This window comes from Oncorhynchus tshawytscha, linkage group LG05, assembly GCF_018296145.1.
Source record: "Oncorhynchus tshawytscha isolate Ot180627B linkage group LG05, Otsh_v2.0, whole genome shotgun sequence".
NCBI classification, from domain to species: domain Eukaryota; kingdom Metazoa; phylum Chordata; class Actinopteri; order Salmoniformes; family Salmonidae; genus Oncorhynchus; species Oncorhynchus tshawytscha.
This window is the reverse complement of record NC_056433.1, coordinates 28047858-28063716: the sequence shown is the minus strand read 5'-3', so window position 1 is coordinate 28063716 and position 15859 is coordinate 28047858. Positions and strand designations below refer to the sequence as shown.

Genomic DNA, 15859 nt, shown 5'->3' with positions numbered 1-15859 from the left:
TCTCGGGACTGAGAAAATATATCCAAATTATTTATTAACCAATAATTTAACAAATGACAAAATGATCCAAATAACTTTTCCAAGAGCAACCCTTTTTTTCTTTTGTAAAAAAAAAAAAAAAAAAAAAAAGAAAGTCAAACCTGCCCTCCCTCCTTCCATTTGCCACAATCCTCACCATTATTAAGCATACCCAACATTCACTTTACCAGGTAGGAGTTTTAAATTCTTTATTTTGCTGTGTGCCATGAGGAAACATGGCTGTTTGAGACGTTAACATGAATTTGAAGGGCAAAAGAACAGAAAAACAAAAGAAAACATCTGTAATTTGCCAACTTCTGAGGTAAATCCTTTTGGATTGAGTTGGTACCTCAAAACACAACTGCATTATAAAAGCAAAATGTGTTCCCTTCATTGAAGCCTTGAACCAGAGCAGGCTAAAAGCAGATGCGAACAATACAGTATTTTTCACATGGTTTGACAAACTAGTCTTGCCACAGGTTAGGAACGTCCATCGCTATTTTCCCAGAAAACTCCATTGACAGCAGAGTGAAACAGGGAAGAGAGAGCTTTACTGAGGCGAACAAAACACGCCACGATACACCACACAATTTTTAAGAGATACTTTCCTTAATAAACAAACCAACAAAAAGATGACCGTTGATTAGATAAATATAACTTTACATTAAGGAACCCTCTATAAAGGCTTTACAACTTGGGGAGTTTTTACACTAGTATACAAACGGGCAGTATTGAATACCAAAATATCGTTCATAAATCATTGTGGTAGTGCTCGCCAAATAGAGGGCTGTTATCAATCCTTCACACAGACCCTGGTTCCCATCAGACATTATCTAGAACCCTGGTCATCAGTTACATTTCCCCGGATGATTTGGTGGCACCCGTAATAATCAGGAGCAGATCTGGGTATATTATGATTTCACCCATTTGCTCACTATCCGGCAAGCACTAAAACAACAGTCACCATTCAATACATTACAACCACTACCCTGTAAATGTGGATTGAGGATGTATAACATATGTTTAAAAGGAAATAACAAGAGTTAATGAACTACTTGCAACCCGTCATAAGTCCTTTATAAGGGGCACCTTAATGCAAATGCTCTTGACTGTGGGACGCTGTATATTCTCCTTTGAACTGGCATAAATAAAAGGAATGGCATTGTAAAAAAAAAAAAAAAGTGAATTGTCTTTAAGTTACTAAATTCAAATATACACAGCGACTCCTTTATTATATACACCTATGTACAGATTTCTAGTTTTTTTAATCAAATACCTTTGAAATGGTGTTGCTATGAGGGCGGACTCTCTGGATACACACCTATCCCTTTGAGTGGTAATCATTGGGGTCAAACTGGGCAGCGAGACTCGGGAACCTCGGCTGTAGTATGGAGTATTACAGAGCTCATAGAAAGGCACTTGCTACCAACTCAAATACTGCAATGCTTTAAACAGAGCTTTCAGCCTAGAAAACCAAGAGATGTGAAAACCGAAAAAATGTGAAGGCCACATAGTAGGCACAGGGGTTTCTTTCCCCCCCGAGGCTGTGCTCTTGGTAAGGCTGGTGCGGGACGGCTGCAGACGGGCACGTCGGGCAAAGAAAGAGATGGGTGGGTTGCCGTAGTAACCCGTGTTGCAGTGGTCAACCGAGTCCCCCGAAAAGCCCTCCCCCCCAGTCTCTGTCACAACCAAAAGGGCCCACTCACAATTAAACAAAATCACAATCAACAAACAAAAAAGTCTTTATACAGGTTATTCCCCCTCCATTTTGGACTTTATCTTCGCTCATTTTAACAGTACAATTCAAACAAAGGCGAGGCCTCACTTTTCCTCGTTCAAAAGTAATACAATTATGCTTCATCTGTACATAAAAAGAAACGCCCTCCTCGCGTTATCATCCCCCCCAAAACAAATCATTACAGACAGCAAAATAACTGAAAAGCCGCTCTTTTAATAGTACAATATATAGGATCCTCCCCATCTTTCCTCGGTCGGGGCTGTGGAGTGAGTCCGTTTGAGTCCTGTTTGTTCATACAAAATGGTCTTTGACGTCTTGGCCAGCCAGGGAGGCGTTGACATTTTTCCAGAGGTTGTCTTTGGTGGTGGTCCGGATGGGTGTTTTTAAGGGCAAACTCCGCAAAGTGCAGATCACATCCCCTTTGGACTGCACTCCGGTTTTAGAGTACTTACAGACGGGCCCCTTGCCTGCTTCCGCTTCTACGTCCTCCTCCTCGAACTCCATCTCTCCCTCTGTCTCCTCCTCCTCCTCTTCCTCCCCTCCATCACGCATCCTGTAGGGGGAGCCCATGAGCTTTTTGCGCTCCTGTTGGGCCTCATTGTTGTCTTTGAGCTGCGGTTGTTGTTGACGTCCTCCAACGGGCCGCAGGGGCTCCCACTGGTTGTTGACGCTCTCGTCGATGGGGCCGCGCACCCTCCTCTCGCGCTCTTTTCTCCGCTTGCGTGTCCACCACACGCACACAATGATGCAGAAGAGCCAGAGTACACAGAAGACCACACACAGAATGGGCACTAGGTAGTCTACGCCACCAAGAGAAAGAGGGAAATACAGAAAGAGAGAAGAAACTGGGTTCAAATGGATTGCTCAACATAAAACACAGCAAAATTATAAAGCTGCAATATGTAACGTTTTGGGCAACTTGACCAAATTCATATAGAAATGTGAGTTATAGATCTGTCATTCTCATTAAAGGAAGTCTATGAATTGGTTGACCTGATCTATTTATATGCTTCCCGTGCTCAAGTTTTGTTTTTGTGTCTTTCACTTTCAGTTCAAACAGCTACAAATACAATATTTTTGCAGTGGTTTAGATGGTACAATGATGCTTTAACCAATACTTGCTTGTTTTGTCACGTCAACTGAAATTAAGCAAATTATTCAAATTTTAGCAAACAGAAAATAGCGGAGCGATTTCTGAATAATACATCTTTAAGTAGGCAGAGGCAGCCAAGTTAGAATGCAAGGATGAAATACCATTCTCCCTACATGCAGTTGGTCATCTTAAGGACTCATGACATTTAATACTGTATATGGATGCACTACACGTTGAAGTGTGCAGACTGGTTGTTAGTGAGTCACCCCATTAAGGTAACACGCAGGGGTTTTTAAGCCCTGTTTTTGAGACGTGGGGTGACGGCCACTGACACTATTTATGACCGCGGCTATAAAATCAATTGGCTTCAGCAGGTAAACTTAGTGCCTTTAGGAAGACAGCGCCTCAAATGAGGAATTGAAGGACTACAACAACACAGCCCTGGGGGTCAACCTCAGGCATTTTACTTACCCACTGTGGGGGGCATGACCTGCGTTTCCACTTTGACCTCAATGACAGCCAGCATGACTGTGCTGTTGTGACGCTTAGACAGCGTGCCCACAATGGTGCTGGCCGCCTCTTGGATCAGACTGTGGTCAGGCTGCTCATCTGGCTGGAACGACTGGAAAACAGTAAAGAAAGGGGGAAGGGGTGAGAAAAGGAAAGAGGAAGTGTGTGTGGCATTTTATTTACAGGATTAAACTCCTTGAGTGGCATCATCCTGTATCTGTGCGTGTGTCGTTAAGTCTACGAAGCTGTGTGTGCACACGTGTAATGGGTAGTGAAACGAATCATTTAATGCAAGGCACATTAAAATCACCCCAAAACGGTAACATGGTTAATGATCATAAGAACCTCTTACACAAACCACCAAAACACATGCCCCCAATTTCATTAATAATAAACCCCTCACCTTAACAGTAACCCCACCAACACACATTTCCATGCATACAGCTCCAGGCAGCACAGTTGTTACCAGACAATGCCCACTCTTTATCCCAATACAATCAGAGAATTGTTCTATGGTCTTTAAGCTCAAATTAAATACAATAGACAAACATCAGAATCAGTTACAACAATCCCAGACCCAACTCATTTGAATAACCCCAACCCAACTAGCAATTCAGACCAGTTCGAATGGTGGCGCCAACGATGCGGGGAAAAGGGGGCCGGGGGGTGGCAGGACTCTTAATATTAGGATGGTATTTTTGAATGGGCGCATCTCTCTGCCTGTCCTGTGCGTTCAGAGCAACAATGTATTGATTGATTCATCACCAGCCACTGATCACACCATCACACTGGGCCGATGTGGGTGGGCATCTATTTGAATAAATCCACTGAATATACACCATCAAAGAAAAGCCTTTTTTACTTCATATTAGGCAGGTTCTAAGAAACATTTTAAAGAATAGAATATTGAGTTCAGTTATGTTACTGGTCTATGCCTATAGGCTACATGGCTGCACCATGCAAATGAAATCAGAAGTTTAAGTGATATTTTTTTAAACAGAGCCCATGCAACAAAAAAGTGATTCTCAAACAGAGCCCAAGCCCTCTCCTTTTTGAGAGCTTGTAGGCGCCTGCATGTGCTTTAGAAACCTTAGAATCTGCCCTTTCTGATCATGTAAATAAATGACCAAATCTGACCAACCCTCACAGCTCTGAGGCTAGGAAACATTGTCACCACCGATAAATCCGCTATAATTGAGAATTTCAATAAGCATCTCTACGGCTGGCCATGCTTTCCACATGGTTACCCCTACCCCGGTCAACTGGCCGGCACCCTCCACAGCAACCCGCCAAAGCCCCCACCATTTCTCCTTTACCCAAATCCAGATAGCCGATGTTCCGAAAAAGCTGCAAAATCTGGACCCCTACAAATCAGCCGGGCTAGACAATCTGGACCCTCTCTTTCTAAAATTATCTGCCGAAATTGTTGCAACTCCTATTACTAGCCTGTTCAACCTCTTTCATATCGTCTGAGATTCAAGAAGATTAGAAAGCTGCCGCGTCATCCCCCTCTTCAAAGGGGGAGACACTCTAGACCCAAACTGCTACAGACCTATATCTATCCTACCCTGTCTTTAAGGTCTTCGAAAGCCTAGTTAACAAACAGATTACTGACCATTTCAAATCCCACCATACCTTCTCCGCTATGCAATCTGGTTTCAGAGCTGGTCATGGGTGGACCTCAGCCAAGCTCAAGGTTCTAAACGGCATAACCGCCATCGATGAGACATTACTGTGCAGCCGTATTCATCGACCTGGCCAAGGCTTTAGACTCTGTCAATCACAACATTCTTTTTGGCAGACTCGACAGCCTTGGTTTCTCAAATGATTGCCTCGCCTGGTTTACCAACTACTTCTCGGATAGAGTTCAGTGTGTCAAATCGGAGGGCCTGTTGTCTGGACCTCTGACAGTCTCTATGGGTGTGCCACAGGGTTAAATTCTCGGGCCGACTCTTTTCTGTATACATCAATGATGTTGCTCTTGCTGCTGGTGATTCTCTGATCCACCTCTACTCAGAAGACACAATTCTGTATACTTCTGGCCCCTCCATGGAGACTGTGTTAACTAACCTCCAGACGAGCTTCAATGCCATACAACTCTCCTCCAACTGCTCTTAAAACGCAAGTAAAACTAAATGCATGCTTTTCAAATCGATCGCTGCCCGCACCTGCTCGCCCGGCCAGCATCACTACTCCTGGGTGTCTGTTTGGACTGTAAACTCTCCTTCCAGACTCACATTAAGCATCTCCAATCCAAAATTAAATTGAGAATCGTCTTCCTATATCGCAGCAAAGCATCCTTCACTCATGCTGCCAAACATAACCCTCGTAAAACTGACCATCCTACCGATCCTCGACTTCGGTGATGTCATCTATAAAATAGCCTCCAACACTCTACTCAACAAACTGGATGCAGTCCATCACAGTGCCATCCGTTTTGTCACCAAAGCCCCATACACTACCCACCATTGCGACCTGTACGCTCTCGTTGGTTGGCCCTCGCTTCATACTCGTCGCCAAACCCACTGGCTACAGGTTATCTACAAGTCTCTGCTAGGTAAAGCCCCGCCTTATTTCAGCTCACTGGTCACCATAGCAGCACCCACTCGTAGCACACGCTCCAGCAGGCATCTCACTGGTCACCCCCAAAGCCAATTCCTCCTTTGGTCGTATTTCCTTCCAGTTCTCTGCTGCCCATGACTGGAACGAATTGCAAAAATCTCTGAAGCTGGAGACTCACATCACTGCACCTGTACTTAGCCTATCTGTAAACAGCCCATCTACCTACCTCATCCCGATACTGGTATTTATTTATTTTGCTCCTTTGCACCCCAGTATCTCTACCTGCACATTCATCTTCTGCCGTTCTACCATTCCAGTGTTTAATTGCTATATTGTAATTACTTCGCCACCATGGCCTATTTATTTCCTTAACTTACCTCATTTGCACTCACTGTATAGACTGTTTTATTTTGTTCTACTGTATTATTGACTATGTTAACGGCATGGTGACGTAGGTAGCTTTAATCTGGGTTTGAAAGGGATACTACAGTGCAGTCGGAAGCTCATTGACTTTTTACACATTTTGTTACGTTACAGCCTTATTCTAAAATTGAACATTTATTTTTTCCCCTCATCAATCTACACAGAATACTCCAAAATGACAAAGCAAAAGCAGTTTGACATTTTTGCAATACATTTTTTATATAACTGAAAAATCACATTTACATACAATAAGTATTCAGAGCCTTAGTACTTTGGTGAAGCAGCTTTGGCAGCGATTACAGCCTCAAGTCTTCTTGGGTATGACGCTACAAGTTTGGCATACCAGTATTTGGGGAGTTTCTCCTGTTCTTCTCTGCAGATCCTCTCAAGCTCTGTCAGGTTGGATGGGGAGCGTTGCTGTTCAGCTATTTTCAGGTCTCTCCAGAGATGTTCGATCAGGTTCAAGTCCAGGCTCTGCCTGGGACACTAAAGGACAAATCAGAGACTTGTCTCGAAGCCACTCCTGCGTTGTATTGGCTGTGTGCTTAGGGTCGTTGTCCTGTTGGAAGGTGAACCGTCACCCCTGTCTGAGGTCCTGAGCACTCTGGAGCAAGGGTCTCTGTACTTTGCTCTGTTCATCCATGCCTCAATCCTAACTAGTCTCCCAGTCTCTGCCGCTGAAAAACATCCCCAAAGCATGATACCAGGTTTCCTCCAGACGTGACGCTTGGCATTCAGGCCAAAGAGATCGAATCTTGGTTTCATCAGATCAGAGAAACTTGTTGCTCATGGTCAGTGTCTTTAGGTGCCATTTGGCAAACTCCAAGAGGGCTGTCATGTGTCTTTTACTAAGGAGTGGCTTCCGTCTGGCCACTCTACCATAAAGGCATAATTGGAGTGCTGCAGAGATGGTTGTCCTTCTGGAAGGTTCTCCCATTTCCACAGAGGAACTCTGGAGCTCTGTAAGTGACCATTGGGTTCTTGGTCAACTCCCTGATCATGGCACTTCTCCCCCGACTGCTCAGTTTGGGCAGGCGGCCAGCACTAGGAAGGATCTTGGTGGTTCCAAACTTATTCCATTTAAGAATAATGGAGGCCACTGTGGTCTTGGGGGACCTTCAATGCTGCAGAGATTTTTTTTTACCATTCCCCAGAGCTGTGTCTCGACACAATTCCTTTGATCTCATGGCTTGGTTTTTTCTCTGACATGCACTGTCAACTGTGGGACCTTATATAGACAGGGGTGTGCCTTTGCAAATCATGTCCAATCAATTGAAATTACCACAGGTGGACTCCAATCAAGTTGTAGAAACATCAAGGATAATCAATGGAAACAGGATGCACCTGCGCTCAATTTCAAGTCTCATAGCAAAGGGTCTGAATACTTACGTAAATAAGTTTTTCATTTTTAATTAATTTGCAAAAAATCCTAAAACCTGTTTTCGCATCGTCATCATGGGGTAGTGTGTGTAGATTTGAGGATAAAAAAAATATATATTTTAGAATAAGGCTGTAACTTAACAAAATGTGTAAAAAGTCAAGGGGTCTGAATACTTCCCTAAGTCGCTGTTGGTTGTTTTTCACAGTATAGTTTAGTCTGTTACACCCAATCTACAGATTGCTGTGTAGCCTAATAAGATTCAAATGTGTGACTACTTTACCTCTTGCAATCCACCTGTGGGTAAATGGGTAATTTTTGTTTGAATTATGGGAGTAGGATATTCATTAACTGTTGAAATGAGGAACACGAGAGCTAGGGAAAGCTATGTGGAAATTAGAATCATAGCCTTTATGCTCAGATGGACATTCTATAACAAGTTAGTTACAAAATATCAAATTTTGTTATATCAAAATCACAATAGCCTGGCTATTTCTAAGACTGTAGGCCACATTGATTTATTCAAGTTGACAGTGTTTGAGAGGTAATAACTCCCATTTTGGAATAAGCCATCATGATAAAAGGGAACCCATTTCATCCCATCTCATAAGATTGCCAATAGGACTACTGGTGTTAAGAAATACACGCCAGTGGAATAAAAGAGCCCCGGGTCTCATCTAAACTGAATGAGTAAAGAGTGACACAGCCTAAGTCTCCACCAAGTCAGATGCATTGCAGAGTTAACCAAAACATTTTAATGGAGGGGAAACCAAATTATTATATGGCCTGCATTTCATTAAATTCAACACTGCATGCGCTTCCTTGCCACGTGGGCACAAACAAGTATGCTTTGGGAAGGCCCCCTGTTCTGTGGTTATTGACTTGTGATTTGAGACCATCAGATTCTCTAGGAGAATTACAACCAACACACATGCTCCGAATTTTAATCCACATATACGTGATGGTGCTTAGCTCTTCAGAGTTGGCTCGATTGAAATGAACTTTTATTTGTGTGGCATCACTCCAAAAGAGACAATTTACAACTTTCTGAGAAGCATTGTGACACAAGCCCTCCGAAATAAAAATGGTATTGATTGATCAGCAGCTGCTGTCTGTGTTGCGCTTTTTCTCAAGATGTAAAAGTAAGCAGAGCAGAAACTGGCTACTTTTTAGTTGACTGAACTAGCTGTCAAGGTAACTGCTGTTACAGAGAACTTTTTTTTTAGTCCCAGTGCTGAGCTAGTAGTATAACGGACATGTTACGTTAGCAAATGTTTCATCCCCTCTCGACTGACGTGAATGAACTACTAGCAGCTAGCTAGTAGCTACCACAGACAGCTAGAGTTTAGCTTGAGCTGAACTATCTGTCAGGTAGCAGTGTAACAGCTGTGTGTATTGAAATGTCTTATAGCCTTTTGTTTTGTCCCGTTTCAACCAAAGTAAATTTGATGTTTCGTTAGCTAGCTCACTAACTTTAGCTATTATTTTTGCCTCATTCACACTACACCTGAATCAAATTACGAAACCACTACGCTCATCTCAGTGCAGCAAACACTGGACAAGCAAGATGCTTCAAAGATTAAAACTATTTTAAGGGAGTTTGACAAACCTCTAAAGCGGATTTCCATGACACAAAATATATAAAACAAAAATGTGAGGAAGACCTGGGAGACACTATTGATGAATGTATACAGATGTTAGAATGCCGAGTCATGCTCATATAATCTCATTTAACAATTACTGCAGTTTAAGACCATGCATAGAACGTACTATATGCCAGTTAAACTGAATATCATACACTCAAATGTAATTCTGCTGGAGGTGAAAAACACAAAAAGGGGACATATTTGCATATTATATGGTGTTGTGATGGCTGGCTGAATTCTGGTAAAGACTATGTTCTTTTATCTCAGCATGTCTACAGATTGTCCCGGTTTTTGTATGCTTGGAAATGTTGATACTGGAGACTTATCAGAAGAAACTGTAACCTAGCATTCATAGCGGCTAAGAAATGCTTTGCCATTAAGTGTAAGGTTGGTTATCCTCCCACAATGTATAGCAGAAATATCAAGTTATTTATCGCTAGATTTGATTGATTACAAGATTAAGGGTATACTGCGCAACTTTCATAAGGTCTGATGCTTTATATGCAATACTGTACAACAAAAGGAGTCTGTATTGAAAACATGCCAATGTCAGGGAAGACAGATATTTAGGCAATCCCTAGCTTCTGTGCTGCTCAGTCCTGGCTCTGGGGATCTGCTGTACTGATGGTAGTCACTCTGGCCTTGGCCTAACACACCTGAAACCAATAATTCATGTTTCACTAATATCATAGAGCTAAATGGGGTTGGGGTGCTGCAGGGCCGTGGACCCCTAGGGGCAGGACGGGGTGACCCAGCTATAGTGTGTGCAATTAAAAGAGCTTTACAGTATTATTAAAGGTCTATGATATGAATTATATGGAGGATATACTGTTTGTGTGTTTTTATTAAACTTATGATTTCCAAACCCTTCCCTTGATACAGCCCCAAAAAAGACTAAGGAAGTTGTTGCGGAGAGAGTCAAGTTATTGACTAGACTGGTGAGGGTCGGCGTGCACGCGGCTCGGGTTGGCTGAAATTTGATAGGTAATAACGCGGCTCGGGTTGGCTGAAATTTGAAAGAGGATGTCATAAAGACAATCAAAAGTTAGGTCTTCATACTTTATTTGTAAGAACTGTTCACTTGTGATGCAATTGGTTAAAGGAGCAACACAATACTGATTATTGAATTATCATTGATCTAGTTCAGTTTAATTACTTAAAAAATATATTTTTGATGTTTTTATTTCACCTTTAACCAGGTAAGCTAGCTGAGCACAAGTTCTCATTTACAACTGCATCCTGGCCAAGATAAAGCAAAGCAGTGTGACAGAAACAATAGAGTTACACATGGAATAAACAAGCTTACAGTCAATAACACAATAGATAAAGAGTTGGTATACAGTATGTGCAAATGGCAGGAGGTGTTACGGCAATAAATAGGCCATAGTAGCAAAGGAATTACAATTTAGCAGATTAACACTGGAGTGATAGATGAACAGATGGTGTGTAAGTAGTGATACTGGTGTGCAAAAGAGCAGCAAAGTAAATAAAAACAATATGGGGGATGAGGTAGGTAGATTGGGTGGGCTATTTACAGATGGACTACGTACAGCGATCGGTTAGCTGCTCAGATAGCTGATGTTTAAAGTTAGTGAGGGAAATTGTAAGTCTCCAGCTTCAGCGATTTTTGCAATTCGTTCCAGTCACTGGCAGCAGAGAACTGGAAGGTGGCCAAAGTAGGTGTTGGCTTTAGGGATGCTGGAGCGCGTGCTACAGGTGGGTGTTGTTATCGTGATCAGTGAGCTGAGATAAGGCAGAGCTTTACCTAGTATAGACATATAGATGACCTGGAGCCAGTGGGTCTGGCGACGAATATGTAGCGAGGGCCAACCGACTAGAGCATACAGGTGGGTAGTATAAGGAGCTTTGGTACAGATGGCACTGTGATAGACCACCTCCCATTTGATTTTACTAGCATTTAAGAGCAGTTGGAGGCCACGGAAGGAGTGTTGTATGGTATTGAAAGCTCGTTTGGAGGTTAGTTAACAGTGTCCAAAGAAGGGCCAGACGAAAACAGAATGGTGTCGTCTGCGTAGAGATGGATCAGGGAATCCACCGCAGCAAGAGCGACATTGTTGATATACACAGAGAAAAGAGTCGGCCATTATCCCCATAGAGACTGCCAGAGGTCCGGACAACAGGCCCTCCGATTTGACACATTGAACTCTATCAGAGAAGTAGTTGGTAAAACAGGCGAGGCAGTCATTTGAAAAACCAAGGCTATTGAGTCTGCCGATAAGAATACGGTGATTGACAGAGTCGAAAGCCTTGGCCAAGTCGATGAAGACTGCTGAACAGACTGGTAAATAGGGGTTGCAACAATGGCGGCGGATCATTTTAAAAAGAGAGGGTCCAGATTGTCTAGCCCAGCTGATTTGTACGGGTCCAGGTTTTGCAGCTCTTTCAGAACATCTTCTATCTGGATTTGAGTGACGGAGAAGCTGGGGAGGCTCGGGCAAGTAGCTGCTGGGGGTGCGGAGCTGTTGGTCGGGGTTGGGGTAGCCAGGAAGAAAGCATGGCTAGCCGTAGAGGAATGCTTATTGAAATTTGAGATCAACATGGATTTATCGGGATTTATCGGTGGTAACCATGTTACCTAGCCTCAGTGCAGTAGGCAGCTGGGAGGAGGTGCTCGTGATCTCTATGGACTTTACGGTGTCCAAAAACCTTTTGGAGTTAGAGCTACAGGAAGCAAATTTCTGTTTGAAAAAGCTAGCCTTGGATTTCCTGACTGACTGTGTATTCCTGACTTCCCTGAACAGTTGCATATCGGGGGGACTATTCGATGTTATTGGAGTCCGCCACAGGATGTTTTAAATAACTTTTAAAAAGCGACCAGGCATCCTCGACTGACGGGATGAGGTCAATTAGAAAGGCCTGCTCGCAGAAGTGTTTTAGGGAGCGTTTGACAGTGATGAGGGGTGGTCATTTGACCGCAGACCCATAGCGGATTCAGGCAATGAGGCAGTGATCACGGAGATCCTGATTGAAAACAGCAGAGGTGTATTTGGAGGGCAAGTTGGTCAGGATAATATCTATGAGAGTGCCCATGTTTACAGATTTAGAGTTGTACCTGGTAGGTTCCTTCATAATTTGAGATTGAGGGCATCTTGCTTGGAGTGTTAAGCATATCCCTGTTTAGGTCACCTAACAGAACGAACTCTGAAGATAGATGGGGGGGCAATCAATTCACATATGGTGTCCAGGGCACAGCTGGGAGCTGAGGGGGGTCTATAACAGGCAGCAACAGTGAGACATTTCTGGAGAGATTCATTTTTAAAATTAGAAGCTCGAACCGTTTGGGCATAGACCTGGAAAGTATAACAGCACTTTGCAAGCTCTCTTTGCTCTCCCTCATATTTAATAATGGTCTCTCATCTAGCTTGATGACTGTGGCATTTCTGCTTTTTTGTTCTAAATAGAGATGGCTAGAAGGGCCATGCATCATAATAGATCGCATAGAAATTCAGGAAATGAGCATTAGATGCCCCAAAAACTGGGAGGACCATCAGACCAAGCCAAGTTGGCCCCCTCACTTCAAAAACCAAAGTTGCGCGCCCGGCATGAATCTTCTATTGACATCAATGCATGATTTACCAGAATGTCGAAAAAGAACAACAACCTGCAGTCAGTATTTGTCCCTAATGGCGGAAGTCCGAGATGAGGAATTGATTTCGATTGGCTAGCCAGAGGAGCGGACTTACTATGGCAACTTCTACAGCATCCTGATTGGTGTATGAGAGGTCACAGAGCACAAGGAGGGCGTGGTCTTTGGCCAGGGATCGGGTGGCAGGCAGGTATCTCAGCTCTGAACAGATGTTCTCCACCGTCGTGCCCTGGAGATTACACATAGATACAGTTTGTGAATGTAGGAGGAAAGCAACTTGCACCACAGTGCTTCCTGTAAAGCTGGTACTTCCATTCTGTGATAACATCAAACATCGGTGTGTACAAAGATAAGACACTCACCACTGGCACTTTGGCCCGGTTGAAGATGAGCGTGATGCGGGCACAGCTGTTGTCCAGGTGCCCACTGTTGGGCTGGCACTTGGTGTGGTCGTGGGGTGCGGTCTCACCACTGCCGGAGGAGGATGAGCACACCCCCCAACGATGGCAGGGGGGCGAGAAGCAGGCGAGGTAGCTGTGCTCCTGGCACTCACGCCCACCTGGGCCCGCCTGGGCACATTCCTCACCCGTTGACTTTGATGACCCTGGGAGAAGGCACAGCCGCCGTCCGCAGAGGACCTGTGGGGGTCAAAGGTCAGAGGGAGGGGTCAACCACAAGCCTCTGGACCAATAAGAGGCCTCGTTTCAGTGTTGTACGCTCCAGGTATTGAAGTCCCAATTAGTTTAATTTATTACGAGTGAGTGTGTGGTGTGCATGTGTGAATTAGGTGCGAGAGTGTACACTCACCTTGGTACACTCCACTTTGCCATCGACACAGTGGCAGTTGTTGCACTCCTCTTCCCATCGACTGCCATGAAGGAACTGCAGGCCGGCATAGTGGCAGCTCTTCCCGATACCGATAACTACAAACGCGCACACACACACACACAGTAACATACTGCTGTCAATCAACTGAAACCTCAGAGGCTAAGGTCAATTGTGTCTAGGCAGACAGTAAGAGCATGTTGCCATCACAAGACATGAAGGTCTTGATTCTCTAATGAAGTGACACTCATCCTCGTGCGCGCATGTGTGTGTGCATCACGAGGGGGGAGTGAGACTCACACTCTTGGCACTGTGGGCCCGTTCGCCCCAGTGGGCAGACGCAGCGGAAGCCATTGATCTCATCCACGCAGGTGGCACCGTACGCACAGGGAGACGACTGGCACTCATCTATATCTGAACAAGAAGAGAGAAGATGAGGAAGGGAGATAATAATAATAATAATAATAGAAGTAATTATTTGGGGGATTTCCCCCCCCTTTTCATTGATATGCAATTGTGATCCAATTATGATCTTACGTATCTTTGCTGAAACTCCCCAACGGGCTCGGGAGAGGCGAAGCGTGAGTCATTTGTCCTCCAAAACATGACCAGCGAAACAGGGCTTTTTAACACTCGCCCACTAAACCCGGAAGCCAGCTGCACCAATGTGTCGGAGGAAACAACGTTCTACTGCTGACCGAAATCAGCCTGCAGGCGCCCGGACTGCCACAAGGAGTCACTAGAGCACGATGAGCCAAGTAAAGCCTCCCCAGCCAAACCCTCCACTAACCCGGATGAAGCTTTGCCAATTGTGCGCAACCCTATGTGTCCAGGTTACAGCCGGGTGTGACACAGCCTGGGATCGAACCTGGGTCTATAGTGACACTTCAAGCACTGCCTCAGACCACTGTGCCACTAGGGAGGCTTTACAGAAGTGTTTTTATGCTTTCTTCGACAGGCATGAAACAGATGGGAAGAGGAAGGATGGAGAACGATTGAACCATGGTATCCGGTGGGGAGGCATGTACAGTGGGGCAAAAAAGTATTTAGTCAGCCACCAATTGTGAAAGTTCTCCCACTTAAAAAGATGAGGCCTGTAATTTTCATCATAGGTACACTTCAACTATGACGGACAAAATGAGGGGGAAAAAAATAGGATTTTTAATGAATTTGCAAATCATGGTGGAAAATAAGTATTGCTCCTAGCTAGCAGAACACATTCTTATTTTCAATGACTGCCTAGGAACGGTGGGTTAACTTCTTCGATATAGGGGGCGCTCTTAATTTTTGGATAAAAAAAACGTTCCCGTTTTAAACAAGATATTTTGTCACGAAAAGATGCTTGACTATGCATATAATTGACAGCTTTGGAAAGAAAACACTGACGTTTCCAAAACTGCAAAGATATATCTGTGAGTGCCACAGAACTGATGCTACAGGCGAAACCAAGATGAAATTTCAAACAGGAAAAGCCCCAGATTTTGAAAGCGCTGTGTTCCAATGTCTCCTTATATGGCTGTGAATGCGCCAGGAATGAGCTTACACTTTCTGTCGTTTCCCCAAGGTGTCTGCAGCATTGTGACGTATTTGTAGGCATATCATTGGAAGATTGACCATAAGAGACTACATTTACCAGGTGCTCGCTTGGTGTCCTCCGTCGAAATTATTGCGTAATCTCCAGCTGCGTGTATTTTTCCATTTGGTTCAGAGGAGAAACCAAACTGCCACGAATGATTTATCATCGAATAGATATGTGAAAAATGTTTGTCGATATTATGGAGTTAATTTGGAAAAAAGTTTGGCGTTGTAATGACTGAATTTTCGGGGTTTTTCTTAGCCAAACGTGATGAACAAAACGGAGCGATTTCTCCTACACAAATAATATTTTTGGAAAAACTGAACATTTGCTATCTAACTGAGAGTCTCCTCATTGAAAACATCCGAAGTTCTTCAAAGGTAAACGATTTTATTTGAATGCTTTTCTTGTTTTTGTGAAAATGTTGCCTGCTGAATGCTAGGCTTAATGCTATGCTATCTATCAATACTCTTACACAAATGC

General features: G+C 43.9%; 1 protein-coding gene across 2 annotated transcripts in view; it reads right to left on the bottom strand.

Moving 5' to 3' along the window:
- Positions 1-213: 213 nt before the first annotated feature.
- The window catches only part of jag2b (jagged canonical Notch ligand 2b), a 104959-nt gene continuing 89313 nt past the window's right edge, over positions 214-15859 (bottom strand). For both annotated transcript variants that reach the window (XM_024420559.2, XM_024420561.2), the window contains 6 exons: positions 14101-14214; positions 13783-13898; positions 13338-13613; positions 13073-13204; positions 3321-3471; positions 214-2556 (listed from right to left, as the gene is read on the bottom strand). In XM_024420559.2, coding sequence (XP_024276327.1) covers positions 2048-2556; positions 3321-3471; positions 13073-13204; positions 13338-13613; positions 13783-13898; positions 14101-14214 — 1298 coding nt within the window. In that variant the 3' untranslated portion in view covers positions 214-2047. The remainder of the gene's footprint in view (positions 2557-3320; positions 3472-13072; positions 13205-13337; positions 13614-13782; positions 13899-14100; positions 14215-15859) is intronic.